General features: G+C 44.3%; 1 protein-coding gene across 1 annotated transcript in view; it reads left to right on the top strand.

The window, feature by feature from the left end:
- The first annotated feature begins 218 nt into the window (after positions 1 to 218).
- Positions 219 to 13,662, top strand: part of LOC142687189 (uncharacterized) — a 31,849-nt gene continuing 18,405 nt past the window's right edge. Inside the window, exon 1 of the mRNA XM_075847554.1 lies at positions 219 to 436. Coding sequence (XP_075703669.1) covers positions 315 to 436 — 122 coding nt within the window. The 5' untranslated portion in view covers positions 219 to 314. The remainder of the gene's footprint in view (positions 437 to 13,662) is intronic.

Here is a 13,662-nt window from a genome sequence, read left to right as displayed (position 1 = left end):
GGGGCATGTGCCCCAGATGCAACTACAACGGAAGGAAGGGGGGGCGCCGACCAGGGGAGTGGAGGCATGTGCCCTCCGGGCCGATACCCCCATAGACATTTAGTGCCATGGGCAGCACATGGGACAGGAGTGGGAGCTGTGTAATGTATGCACGATGTTCTCCTGCACAGGCAGAGCGTGTGTGTGTGTGCTCCGGGCAGCTGCATTATACGTCACATGTGACGTCATATAATGCAGCCGGCCATACACTCTGCCTGTGAGGAGAACACCATTGAAGTGTTCAGCTCCAGCTAGCAGACAGACAAGCAGGGAGGATGGAGGAAGAGAGGGATGGGGAGGAGCAGTCTTATCCACAGCTATTCTCCTGCCTGCAACGTGTGACCCCTCATAACATGAAGATCCCACTACGGAGCTCCGAACTGATAAGTACAGCTGTGTATGTGCAAGTAGGGGGAGGTGTGTGTGGAGGTGTGTGTGGAGGTGTGAGTAGAGGTGTGTGTGTGTGTGTGTGTGTGTGTGGAGGTGTGTGTGTGTGTGTGTGTATGTCTGTGTGTAGGTGTGTGTGTGGAGGTGTGCGTGTGTGTGTGTGCGTATGTGTGTGTGTAGGTATGTGTGGGGAGGTGTGTGTGTGTGTGTGGAGGTGTGTGCGTGCGTGTGTCTGTGTGTGTGTGTGTGTGGAGGTGTGTATAATTGTGTGTGTGTGTGGAGGTGTGTGTGTCGCGCGCGTGTGTGTATGTGTGTGTGTGCGTGTGCGTGTGGAGGTGTGTGTGTGTGTGTGTGTGTGTGTGGAGGTGTGTGTGAGTGAAGGTGTGTGTTTGTGGGGAGGTGTGTGTGTGGAGTTGTGTGCTTGTGGAGGTGTGTGTGTGTGTGTGTGTGTGTGTGTGTGTGTGTGTGTGTGTGTGTGTGGAGGTGTGTGGAGGTGTGTGGAGGTGTGTGGAGGTGTGCATGTGTGTTTGTGTGTGGAGGTGTGTGTGTGGAAGTGTGTGTGTGGAGTTGTGTGTGTGTGTGTGTGTGTGTGGGTGGAGGCGTATCTGTGGTGGAGGTGTGTGTGTGTCTGTGGAGGTGTGTTTGTGCGTGTCGAGGTGTGTGTGGAGGTGAGTGTGTGTGTGTGTGGAGGTGTGTGTGTGTCGCGCACGCGCGCGCGCGCGCGTGTGTGTGTGTGTGTGTGAGTGTGTTGAGGTGTGTGTGTGGAGGTGTGTGGAAGTGTGTGTATGGAGGTGTGTGTATGTGTGTGTATGGAGGTATGTGTATGTGTTTGTGGAGGTGTGTGTGGAAGTGTGTGGAGGTGTGTGTGTGTGTGTAGGTGTTTGTGTGTGGAGGTGTTTGTGTGCAGAGGTGTGTGTGAGTGGAGGTGTGTGTGTGTATGTGGAGTTGTGTGTTTGTGGAGGTTTCTGTGTGTGTGTGTGTGTGTGTGTGTGTGTGTGTGTGTAGAGGTGTTTGTGTGTGGAGGTGTGTGTGTGTGTGTGTGGAGGTATGTGTGGAGGTGTGTGTGTATGGAGGTGTGTGTGGAGCTGTGTGTGGAGGTGTGTAAAGGTGTGTGGAGGTGTGTTTGTGTGTGTGTGTGTCTGTGGAGGTGTGTATGTGGAAGTGTGTGTGTATGGAGTTGTGTGTGTGTGTGTGTGTGTGTGTGTGGAGCTGTGTGGAAGTGTGTGTGTGTGTGTGTGGAGGTGTGGAGGTGTGGAGGTGTGTGTGTGTGAGTGGAGGTGTGTGGAGGTGTGTGGAGTTGTGTGTTTGTGGAGGTGTGTGTGTGTGTGTGTGTGTGTGTGGAGGTGTGTGTCTGTGTGTGTGTGGAGGTGTGTGTGTGGAGGTGTTTGGAGGTGTTTGGGGGTGTGTGTTTGTGTGTGTGTCTGGAGGTGTATGTGTGTGTGTATAGAGGTGTGTGTGGAAGTGTGTGTGGAGGTGTGTGTGGAGGTGTGTGTGTGTGTGTGTGTGTGTGTGGAGGTGTGTGTGTGTGTGTGTGTGTGTGTGTGTGGAGGTGTGTGCGTGTGTGTGTGTGTGGAGGTGTGTGTGTGGAGGTGTGTGTGTGGAAGTGTGTGTGTGGAGGTTTGTGTGTGTGGAGGTGTGTGTGTGTGTAGGTGTGTGTGTGTGTGTGTGCGTTTGTGTGGAGGTGTGTGTGTGTGTGGAGGTGTGTGTGGAGGTGTGTGAGTGTGTTTATAAATCGTTTTTGTGTCGGAGGTGTGTGAGTATGCATATAAATAAGTTGGGTGAGGGGATTCTGTATAATCTGTTTTAGTGGGGAGGAAGGATTTGACTGTATAGCCTCATGCACACTTCCGTCGGCCGTTGTACTGCCGCTAATGACGGTTTCCGTGAATCACGGACCTCACACGGATGGCTTCCGTGTACAGTCCGTTGTTTCACGGACCAAATCAATGCAAATGCAGAGACTGTTCCGTCAAAAACGGGCAGGAGTAGGACCTGCCCTATTTTTGAGGGAACGGCGGCACGATTGAGTTAAAACAATGGAAGTGTGCATGGACCTATTGAAATAAATTTGTCAGGGTGCTATCAGTTCAAACAACGGATAGCACCCTGATGAAAAAAACTGAAGTGGGCATGAGGCCCAAGGCCTCAAGCACACAACCGTTGCCATTTATACGGCTTCATATCACGGATCCGCAAAACAAGGACCGCACATAGAACTATACTGCTTGTAAAATGTACAAATGGCTTTATGCTCCAGTTACATTAAAATAAAAGTGAAAAAAAAGTTACACCTCATTGATTGGTTGATTAAGCAAACATTGTGAGTGGGAAGGAGATGTCGGGAAAGAGTTTGGGGGGGGGGGGGGGCGCCAAGGTGAATCTTTGCCCCGAGTGCAGGAGAAACTAGCTACGCCTCTGTCTAGGGGGAAAATGGGGAAATGTTTTTTTTTTGCACTTTTAATTTTTTTCTTTTTTTTTTACATAAAAAAAAAAACTTTGTTTAACTCATTTTTACTTTTTTTTATTAGTCCCCCTAGGTGACTTCAACCAGCGATCGTCAGATCGCTTGCACAATATACTGCAATACTAATGTAAGTACTTATGTAAGGGCTCAATAGATGCACAAAGACGGCGGACCTGGGGGCCTTCATTAGGCCCCCAGGCAGCCATAGAAACCATCGCCCCACCCCCGCGCGATTGCGTTGCGGGGGGCGCAATGAGCTGTTAGAGGGGGTCGCCCCCCTCTTTCTAATGAGTTAAATGCTGCGGTTGCTATTGACCGCAGCATTTAACGAGATAAACGAGCGGGATCGGACTCGAGCGAGATGCCGCTCTTTACTCTGTAACATACAGCAAACACTGGCATCGTATGGAGCGGGTTCACTCTGTGAACTCGTTCCATACTTCCCCTACCCAACTTTGGCGTATGGATACGTCAAATGTCGGGAAGGGGTTAATTAGAGAGCTGTCTTGTTATAGTGGCACAAGCTGGGCACCACATATTGGCATATCTATAGAAAAAAATCCCATTTTCACTCTGAAACATCGAGTGCACACTAATTTTTGCAAAACACCGGCAGGGTTAACATGCTCACTTCACCACTAGCTGAATACCTTGAGAGGTGTAGTTGCCAAAATGGGATCACTTCTGGGGGGGTTTCCACTGTTTTGGACCCACAGGGGCTTTGCAAATGCGACATAGCGACCAGAAACCAATCCAGCAAAATCTGCATTTCAAAATCCAAATGCCGCTCCTTCCCTTGTGAGCCCTACTGTGTGCCCAAAGAGCAGTTTATGACCACAAATGGGGTATTGCCATACTCGGAAGAAATTGCTTTAGAAATGTTGGGGTTCTTTTTTTCCTTTATTTGTTGAGAAAATGAAAAATTTTGAGCTAAATCTACGTCTTTTTATTTTCACTGCCCAATTCTAATAAATTCTATGAAAAACTTGTGGGGTCAAAATGCTCACTACACCCGTAGATGAATTCCTCAAGGGGTGTAGTTTCCTAAATAGAGTTAGTTTTTGGGTGTTTTCACTGTTTTGGTCCCTCAGGGGCTTTGCAAATGTGACATGGCCTCTGCAAATCATTCCTGCTAAATTTGAGCTCCAAAAGCCAAATGGCGCTCTTTCCCTTCTAAGCCCTGCTGTGTCCAAACAGCCATTTTCAACCACATTGTTTTATTCTGGAGAAATTGCTTTACAAATTTTGCAGTGCCTTTTCTCCTTTAGTCCTTGTGTAAATGAGAAAAAATTAGCTAAACCTACATTTTCTTTGAAAAAATGTAGATTTTCATTTTCATCACCTACTTCCAATAATTTCTGCAATAAACCTGTGGGGTCAAAATGCCCACTATACCCCTAGATAATTTCTTTGGTGGATGTAGTTTCCCAAATGGGGTCACTTTTAGTGGTGCCCTTCAAACATGGTGCCTAAAATATATTCTAACAAAAAGAAGGCCCAAAGAATCCACGCTAGGGCCACATGTGGGATATTTTCTAACTCTGCAGAACCTGGGCAATAAATATTGAGTTGCATTTTTCTGGTAATACTTTCTGAAAAAAAACATGAAATTTGTAAATGTCACCTCTATTTTGCTTTAATTCCTGTGAAACGTCTAAAGGGTTAAGAAACTTTCTAAATGCTATTTCGAATACTTTGAGGGGTGAAGTTTTTAAAATAGGATGACTTATTGAAGGTTTCTAATATATGAGGGACTCAAACCCACTTCACATCTGAACTGGCCCCTGTATAAATAGCCTTTTTAAATTTTCTTGAAAATGTGAGAAATTGCTGCTAAAGTTCTAACCTTGTAACGTCCTAGAAAAGTAAAAGGATGTTCAGAAGAACAATGCCAATCTAAAGTAGACATATGGGGGATGTTAATTAGCAACTATTTTGTGTGGTATAAATGCCTGTCGTACAAGCAGATACATTTAAATTTAGAAAAATGCTCATTTTTGCAATTTTTCGCTAAATTTTGGTGTTTTTCACAATTAAATACTGAATGATGGAGCAAATTTTGCCAGTAATATAAAGTCCAATGTGTCATGACAAAACAGTCTCAGAATCCCTTGGATATGTAAAAGCATTCCGAAGTTATTACCACATAAAGTCAAACATGTCAGATTTGAAAAATGTGGCTCTGTCAGGAAGGTCAAAAGTGGCCAAAGAGGTCCCACCTCTGGGACCCGCACCTATCTTAAGAACGGGGCCCCCTAAACCATGTTCTACCTCTTTCTCGCTGCCTCCCGGCCATTTCCTGACTTCAATGTCGGGAGTTACAAAAAAAAGCATAGTTTGCTGAGTTACACTGTTTCCGTAAGTCCCATAGAACCGAATGGTAGTTACGGAAGCAGCGTAGCTCGCATGCTACGCTGCTTCCGTAACTGCCATTCACTACTATGAGAATTATGGAAAGTTACAGAGGGTGACTTCCATGAAGTCAGGAAGAGGCTGGGCGGTAGCAAGAGCAAATTTTCAAATTTCATTTTTTTTTGCAGAAATTCATTTTTAATCTATTTTTTTTGTAACACAGAAGTTTTTACCAGAGAAACGCAACTCAATATTTATTGCCCAGATTCTGCAATTTTTAGAAATATCCCACATGTGGCCCTAGTGCGGTAATGGACTGAAACACAGGCCTCAGAAGCAAAGGAGCACCCAGTGGATTTTGGGGCCTCCTTTTTATTAGAAAATATTTTAGGCACCATGTCAGGTTTCAAGGGCTCTTTCGGTGCCAAAACAGTGGAAATCCACCAAAAGTGACCCCATTTGGGAAACTACACCCCTTGAGGAAATTATCTAGGGGTATAGTGAGCATTTTGACCCCGCAGGTTTTTTGCAGAAATTATTGGAAGTAGGCCGTGAAAATAAAAATCTTCATTCTTTCAAAGATAATGTAGGTTTAGCTAATTTTTTCTAATTTCCACGAGGACTAAAGGAGAAAAAGCACCACAACATTTGTAAAGCAATTTCTCCCGAGTAAAACAATACCGCACATGTGGTTATAAACGGATGTTTGGACACACAGCGGAGCTTAGAAGGGAAAGAGCGCTATTTGGCTTTTGGAGCTCAAATTTAGCAGGAATGGTTTGCGCAGGCCATGTCGCATTTGCAAAGCCCCTGAGGTACCAAAACAGTGAAAACGCCAAAAAAGTGACTCCATTGAGAAAACTACACCCCTTGAGGAATCCATCTAGGGGTGTAGTGAGCATTTTGCCCCCATAGGTGTTTCATAGATTTTATTAGAATTGGGCAGTGAAAACAAAAAAAATCCTTTTTCTTCAATAAGACGTAGCTTTAGCTCCAAATTTTTAATTTTCTCAACAAATAAAGGAAAAAAAGAACCCCAACGTTTGTAAAGCAACGTCTCTGGAGTACGGCAATACCCCACACGTGGTCATAAAATGCTGTTTGGGCACACGGCAGGGCTCAGAAGGGAAGGAGCGCCAGTTGCTTTTGGTGTAGAGATTTTGCTGCATTTGGTTTGGTTTCTGGGCGCTATGTTGCATTTGCAAAGTCCCTGTGGGACCAAAACAGTGTATCCCCCCCAGAAGTGACCCCATTTTGGAAACAACACCCTCAAGGTATTCACCTAGGGGTGTAGTGAGCATGTTAACCCCACAGGTGTTTTGCAGAAATTCGTGTGCACACGATGTGGGAGAATGAAAATGGTAATTTTTCCTTAGATACGCCAATATGTGGTGCCCAGCTTGTGCCACCATAACAAGACAGCTCTCAATTATTATGCGGTGTTTCCCTGTTTTAGAATCACCCTACATGTGGCCCTAATCTTTTGCCTGGACATTCGACAGGGCTCAGGAGTGAAAGAGTACCATGTAAAATTGAGGCCTAATTTGGCGACATATAAAGTATTGGTTCACAACTGCAGAGGCTTTGATGTGAAATAATAAAAGAAACCCCTGAGAAGTGACCCCATTTTGGAAACTGCACCCCTCAAGGCATTTATTAAGAGGTGTAGTGAGCATTTTCACCCCACGTGTCTTTTCCATAAACGATCGCGCTGCGGAAGGTACAAATTTAAATTTTTCCCTAGATATGCCAATTCAGTGTCAAATATGTCGTGCCCAGCTTGTGCCACTGGGGACACACACCCAAAAATTGTTAAAAGGGTTCTCCCGGGTATGGTGATGCCATATATGTGGAAGTAAACTGCTGTTTGGGCACACTGTAGGGCTCAGATGGGTGGGAGCGCCATTTGGGTTTTGGAGCGTGGAATTTGCTTGGTAATAGTTTTGTTTGGAGTATCACTGTTGTTTCCGTTTATAATGTGGGGCACATCTGAGCTGGGCAGAGTACATTAGGGGCATAGTCAGGTGGTATAATAATAAGGTAAAAAAAATAATAAAATGATCCATAGATGTGTATTACGCTGTGATCGATCCTTTCTGCACAGGCCGGTGTCGCACTGATAAATGTCCTTCCTTATGCCCCTTTTGGTCCACACTCCGCACCTTTGCAGTTTGGGGAATTTTGCCGGGAAAGTGTTGTCCTGGTATAATACGGGCACCGTCGCTTCCAGCAGATATGTTTGGGCCCTCCCCTTCCTGGTTCCCTAATTTTAGTGCCTTGATACATCGCCTTTTGAAACAGAAGAAATGTTCCCCTCGGGCCGGCACAACTGGATAATTTTCTTTCCTGAATCATTGGAGCCTTAACTTATTTTATTTTTTCATAGACGTAGTGGTATGAGGGCTCTTTTTTTACGGGACGAGCTGTAGCTTTTATTGGTACATATTGGGGTACAATCAACTTTTTGATCACTTGTTATCCTTTTTTGGGAAGCAAGGTGACAAAAAAAAAAGAAATTCTGCCATAGTTTTTTAGTTGTTTTTTTTTTTATACAGCGTTCAACATGCGTTATAAACTACATGTTACCTTCATTCTGCGGGTCAGTACGATTCCGGCGATACCAAATTTATAGAACTTTTTTTATAACTTTTTGCACAATAAAATTACTTTTGGAAAGAGAATGTATTTTTTCTGTCGCCAAGTTGTGAGAGCCATAACTTTTACATTTTTTCGTCGATGCAGCTGTTTTTTGCGAGACGAGGTATAGATTTTATCGGTACCATTTTTGGATACATGCGACTTTTTGATCACTTTTTATTTCAATTTTTGGAAGACAGTGACCAGTAATTATGGCAGTGTTCTTGAGGTTTTTTTTTTACGGCGTTCACTGCGCTGGATAAATAACATAATATTTTTATAGTTCAGGTCGTTACGGTCGCAGCGATACCAAATATGTATGGCTTTATTATTTTTTTCTATAATAAATGACTTGATAAGTGAAAAAGGGCGATTGTGTTTTGTGTTATTATTTTAAACTTTTATTGTATGTTTTACAACTTTTATTTTTACTTTTTTACACTTTTTTTTTACACTTTTCTTTAGTCCCACTAGGGGACTTGAATGTCCAACTGTTTGTTTGATGTTCTAATACATTGCACTACCTATGTAGTGCAATGTATTGGAACTGTCAGTTGTTCACTGACAGCAAGCCGATCAGGCTCCGCCTCTGGGCGGGGCCTAATCAGCTTACGTAATGGCAGACATGAGCCCATTGTTAGGGCTCCTGTTGCCATAGTAACAGTCGCCAGCCTTGCCATCGCATGGCAAGGCTGCCGATTTTCTACAAACCTCTAGGATGCAGCGATCACAATGGATCGCTGCATCGAAGGGGTTAATGCCAGGAATCGGAGCTAGCTCCGGTTCCTGGTGATAGATCGGGGTGTCCGCTGTAACATACAGTGGACACCCACTGCTGATGACGCCAGCTCCGCTTCTGAGCCGGAAGCTAAGGCGGCACCATCTTGCCGATGGTACCGGAAGCCTCCTGGGCCCCGCCGACGACGAGGCATAGGAGGATTCCGTTACAGGCTGATCGGGAGGTAAGCATTAGCCCTCCGATCGCCTTTGCAGCCACCGGCAACCCAGCGATCACGTTGCTGGGGTGTCGGTGGCTATAAACTCCTCACATGCTGCGATCTCTATTGAACGCAGCATGTGAGGGGTTAATCGGTCGGATCGGAGGCCAGCTCCGGTCCTGGCCGATACCTCAGGGTGCCAGCTGTAACATACAGCTGTCACCCGGCGGTGATGTTGCTGGCTCAGCTCCTGAGCCAGCTTCATCTCCATGATGTACAGTAACGTCAAAATGCGGTAAGACACCGGTTTTAATGACGTTAATATACGTGATCCGGCGGGAAGGGGTTGAAGTGTAACTAAACTACTAAAAAACTTCTGACATGTCATAGTGAAATGTCAGAAGTTTTGAACGGTGGGGGTCCGAGCACTGAGACCCCCATGGATCGCTATAACAAAGTGGCAGAAGGACCGCTGTGCCGCTTAGTTTCTGATCTGCTCTTCTTGAAAAGCCGAGCAAGTGGTGTACCACTCCGAGGAATGACGATCAGAAACGAAGCGGCTTAGCATTCAATCGAGTGCTTTTGCCGCTTCACTTTAGCGATCGGTGGGGGTCTCAGTGCTCAGACCCCCCACCGATTAAAAAGTCTGACATATCACTATGACATGTCAAAAGTTTTATATTAAGAATATATTCTGTGAGAAAAGAGAGAAATAGTAAAAATAAGGGCCAGCACCTATTAGACCCTCGCCCGCCCACCACCCTGTCCCTGATAACGGTATGCGCCGTTTGTATATTGCCAATGCTGCCTGTGGCAGCATATGGCAAATAGTAACAGCCAGGGATCAATCTGAGTGGTCCCTGCAGTGATCTATGTAAGTCTGTTTAGAAAATACAACAAGGACATTGGCTGTCTTCCTCTCCCCTCACTGTAGTTGATCTGTGAGTGAAGAGAGAGACACTATAACCAAATCCTGAGCTGTACAAATGAAGTAAAGTGAAAAAAAACACAAACTTTTCATGTCTGTGCCCCCTGATCACCCCATTTGTGCCCCCTCATCCCCTGTGTGAGCACAAGTGATCAGCCAGTTTTACATATATTTTTTGGCGCTGGATTTAGGAATCTATTTATCTACCTAGTGATAAACTTTTTTTTTTTTTCTTAGTTTGAAAAAAAATACCAAAAAACAAAGAAAATGTTTTTTAGACATAAAACGTAAAAAAACGTAGTAGCCTAATGGTTACAGTTCTACCTAAATAATGGCTCAGAGAAGGTTTACTGTGGAGCAAGCGTACACCTTGATATGCTCCGGCAGTTCAGGCAGCCACACCGACTGCTTCAGAGGTGGAACTTTTTTCAGACAGTGACGGCTCAAGTTATACTTCTACCTCTGGACCCCAGGCCCTATGGTGGTGGAATCAATTGTTGCTGTCAAATCCCCGGTGCAGGGTCAAGTGGTGCAGGGCCTCCCATGTTCTGGGATCCTGCAATTTAATTTACCTCCAGGTCCCGCAACTGTCAGCAATCCCAGGAATAAATGTGGATGTTGCTAATTATACCCCTTTGAACTTCTTCCACATATTTGTCAGTGACCAAGTCCTGGAGTTAATTGTCCAATAGACATATATCTATGCAAGACAGTTTATTGCACAGAAACCCACATCCATCTACTCATCATGGACCCCTACTAGTGTCCCTGAGCTTAATTTTTTTTTAGGCCTAATCTAAATATGGGGTTGGTCAAAAAAACAACTATCCGCTCCTACTGGGCATCAAGAGCTGTCCACACTACCCCTGTATTTGCAGCAGTTATGTCCCGATACCGATATGAATCTATAATGCGCTTCATGCATTTTACAGATACCTCCCAAGTCCCCCAAAGAAATTAACCAAGCTACGGTGGCCTTAATAAATTGAGGCCTTTAATTTCCCTCCTACAAGAATCTTTCGTCAAATTCTACACCCCAGATCAAAATTTATCGGTGGATGAATCCCTGATTAGCTACAAAGACCGTCTTTCATTCCGGCAGTTCATCCCCTCCAAAAGTGCAAAATATGGCGTTAAACTATATAAAGTGTGCTAGAGCACAACAGGTTACACCTGTGGTTTCTTGATCTATGAAGGCAAAGACCGCCAAATTAATCCCCCAGGCTGCCCAGAGACAATTGGCACATCCGGCAAAATTGTGTGGGACCTAATGGTGCCATTCCTGCACCAAGGGTACCATGTCTACACTGATAATTTTATAGTAGTGTCCCCCTTTTTAAATCCCTCCATGCTGCAAATACAGGGGCCTGCTAAACAGTCCATAAAAACAGAGTGGGATTCCCAAAGCAATTGGTGTCCAGACGTGTGGAAAGGGGGGCGTCATTCACACTGGTAAGCGAGCAGTTACTTGTAGTAAAGTGGAATGAGAAGAAGGACATCTATATGTTGTCCACTATGCATCCAGGCACCACGGTGGCTGTTAGAGAGAGGGGGCCATCGTGGAAAAGCGTAGGCCTGTCTGTGTGACAGAGTACAATATATTCATGGGGGTGTAGATCTGTCGGACCAGATGCTTCAACTGTATTTAGTGAAGCGGAAGACCAGGGCCTGGTACAAAAAGGTAGCAATCTACCTAATTCAGATCACTACCTATAATGGGTTTGTACTTTATAAAAAACACAAGGAACGCTCACCTTCCTCCAGTTCCAGGAGGAGGTTATTGAGCGTCTCCTATTTTACTCCAATGACCCTGCATAACCCTACAAGTCTGACGATGTGCAAAGTCTTGCAGAGCGCCATTTTCTTCACCCCGTCCCTTCCACCGAGACGCAAAGATATCCCCAAAAAAAGGTGCCGGATTTCCAGTAAGCATGGAAGGAGGAGGGATAGTCGCTTCTACTGCCCGATGTGCCCATTTCAACTCAATTTTAATTTATATTTTCATTTTAGTTTGTGAGCTTTCCAAGTGGGGAGGAATTATTTTGGGAGAGGTAGTAGAGTTTATTTATTCAGAAAATATTTTAACCCTTTCATATTTTAGATCATTTTGTTTCTTTTGAACAAAGCTGTTATTTTTATTAATATTTCTAATTGGTGATACGGGCATGATCTTTTTTTTTTATTTGGAGGATCACTAATAATCAAGCTGTTCCTAATCGATACACTATGGGCTTTACTACATTTGGGTTTTCGCAGGACCTCCTGCACACGACAATGCTTCTGGAAATACTGACATCATTTTGGGGATCCTTTAGGGTATATTCACACGCTTAAAAAAAACGTCTGAAAATACGGAGCTGTTTTCAAGCCAAAACAGCTCCTGATTTTCAGCTGTTTTTTAAGCAACTTGCGTTTTTTGCGGCGTTTTTTACGGCCGTTCTTGGAGCTGTTTTTCTATTGAGTCAATGAAAAACGGCTCCAAAAACGGCTCAAGAAGTGACATGCACTTCTTTTTACGTTGCTTTATTTTACGTGGCCGTTTTTAAAAACGCCCTGTGGGAACGGAACGCCGTTTTTCCCATTGAAATTAATGGGCAGATGTTAGGAGGCGTTCAGCCCCCCGCATGTTTAGACGTTTTTCGGGGCGTTTACGGCTCGAAGAACGGCTGAAAATCGCCTGTGTGAACATACCCTTACTGTTCCTATAGATGGTTTTGGACACTGCCCCTTTATATATACTTTAACCGTTGGTTGTTTTGTGCACATAACAGTTCCTACCTTGCTGGGCAGAATCAGTTGGCACGTTCGTCATATAGGGATTGATGGAGCTAAAGAGACGTTGTACAACCAGTCACTGAAAAAAAAAAACCTTGTCATGACAGCCGTGCAGGTGTTCAGTGAACAGACTCGAGTTTGCAACATAGTTGGATGCATTTTCCTCCATTATTTTTTTTTAAATATTGCCCGTCACTCCAGTATAGTTTATTTTTTCCTCTCTGACTGATTTTATATTAGGACAGAATTCTGTCCACAATGACATCAGATGAGGGACAACTGCTTCTTTAGCAAGCCATAGTCATAAGTACAGGCAAATACGTCTATAGCGACATGCATCCGTTATAAATACACAGCTTCACTTCTCTTTTGCATGCTCACTACACCACTAGATGAATACCTTTAGGGGGTCTAGTTTTTAAAATGGGGTCATTTCTGGGTGTTTTTTTTTTTTGCTCAGGCAGCTCATTGCTTCTAAATGCTTGATATGGGGCCTATAATTTATTCAATTGTGCCCTGAAAGCCTCCATGTGCTCCCTTCCTTTTGGGCCCTGCCATGCGTCCAGGCAGCGTTTTAGGGCCACAATGAGGGTACTTTTGAAAACAGGAGAAACAGCTTGATGGATTTTGGGGTGTGTTTCTTCATTCTCATGTTCGCTTTACAAAGAAATCTGTCTTTACAATGACACATTTGTGTAAAAAGTGGAATTTTATTTTTTTCCACGTGCTTTACATTAAATTTAGCAAAAAACTGTGGGGTCAAAATGTTTGTGGCATCAAAGGGGGTCTAGTTTTCTAAATGGGGTAATTTATGGGGAGTTTCTATCGGTCTAGCAGCTCAAAGCCTCTCCAAATATGCGGTGGGGTCTAAAACATTTTCAAGCAAAATATGTATCCTGAAAGCCTCCAGGTGCTCCCTTCCTTTTGGGCCCTGCCGTGTGTTCAGGCCGCGTATTAGGGCCACAATGGTGGTATTTATGAAGACAGGAGAAACAGGGTGATAGATTTTTGGGTGTGTTTCTTTATTCTCATGTTCGCTTTACAAAGAAATCTGTCTTTACAATAACACGTTTGTGGAAAAAGTGGAATTTAATTTTTTTTCACCTGCTTTGCATGAGTTCTTACAAAAAAACTGTGGGGTC

This window comes from Rhinoderma darwinii, assembly GCF_050947455.1.
Source record: "Rhinoderma darwinii isolate aRhiDar2 chromosome 5 unlocalized genomic scaffold, aRhiDar2.hap1 SUPER_5_unloc_20, whole genome shotgun sequence".
NCBI lineage: Eukaryota > Metazoa > Chordata > Amphibia > Anura > Rhinodermatidae > Rhinoderma > Rhinoderma darwinii.
Note: the sequence above shows the minus strand (reverse complement) of the source record. Positions and strands in the feature narration are given on the sequence as shown.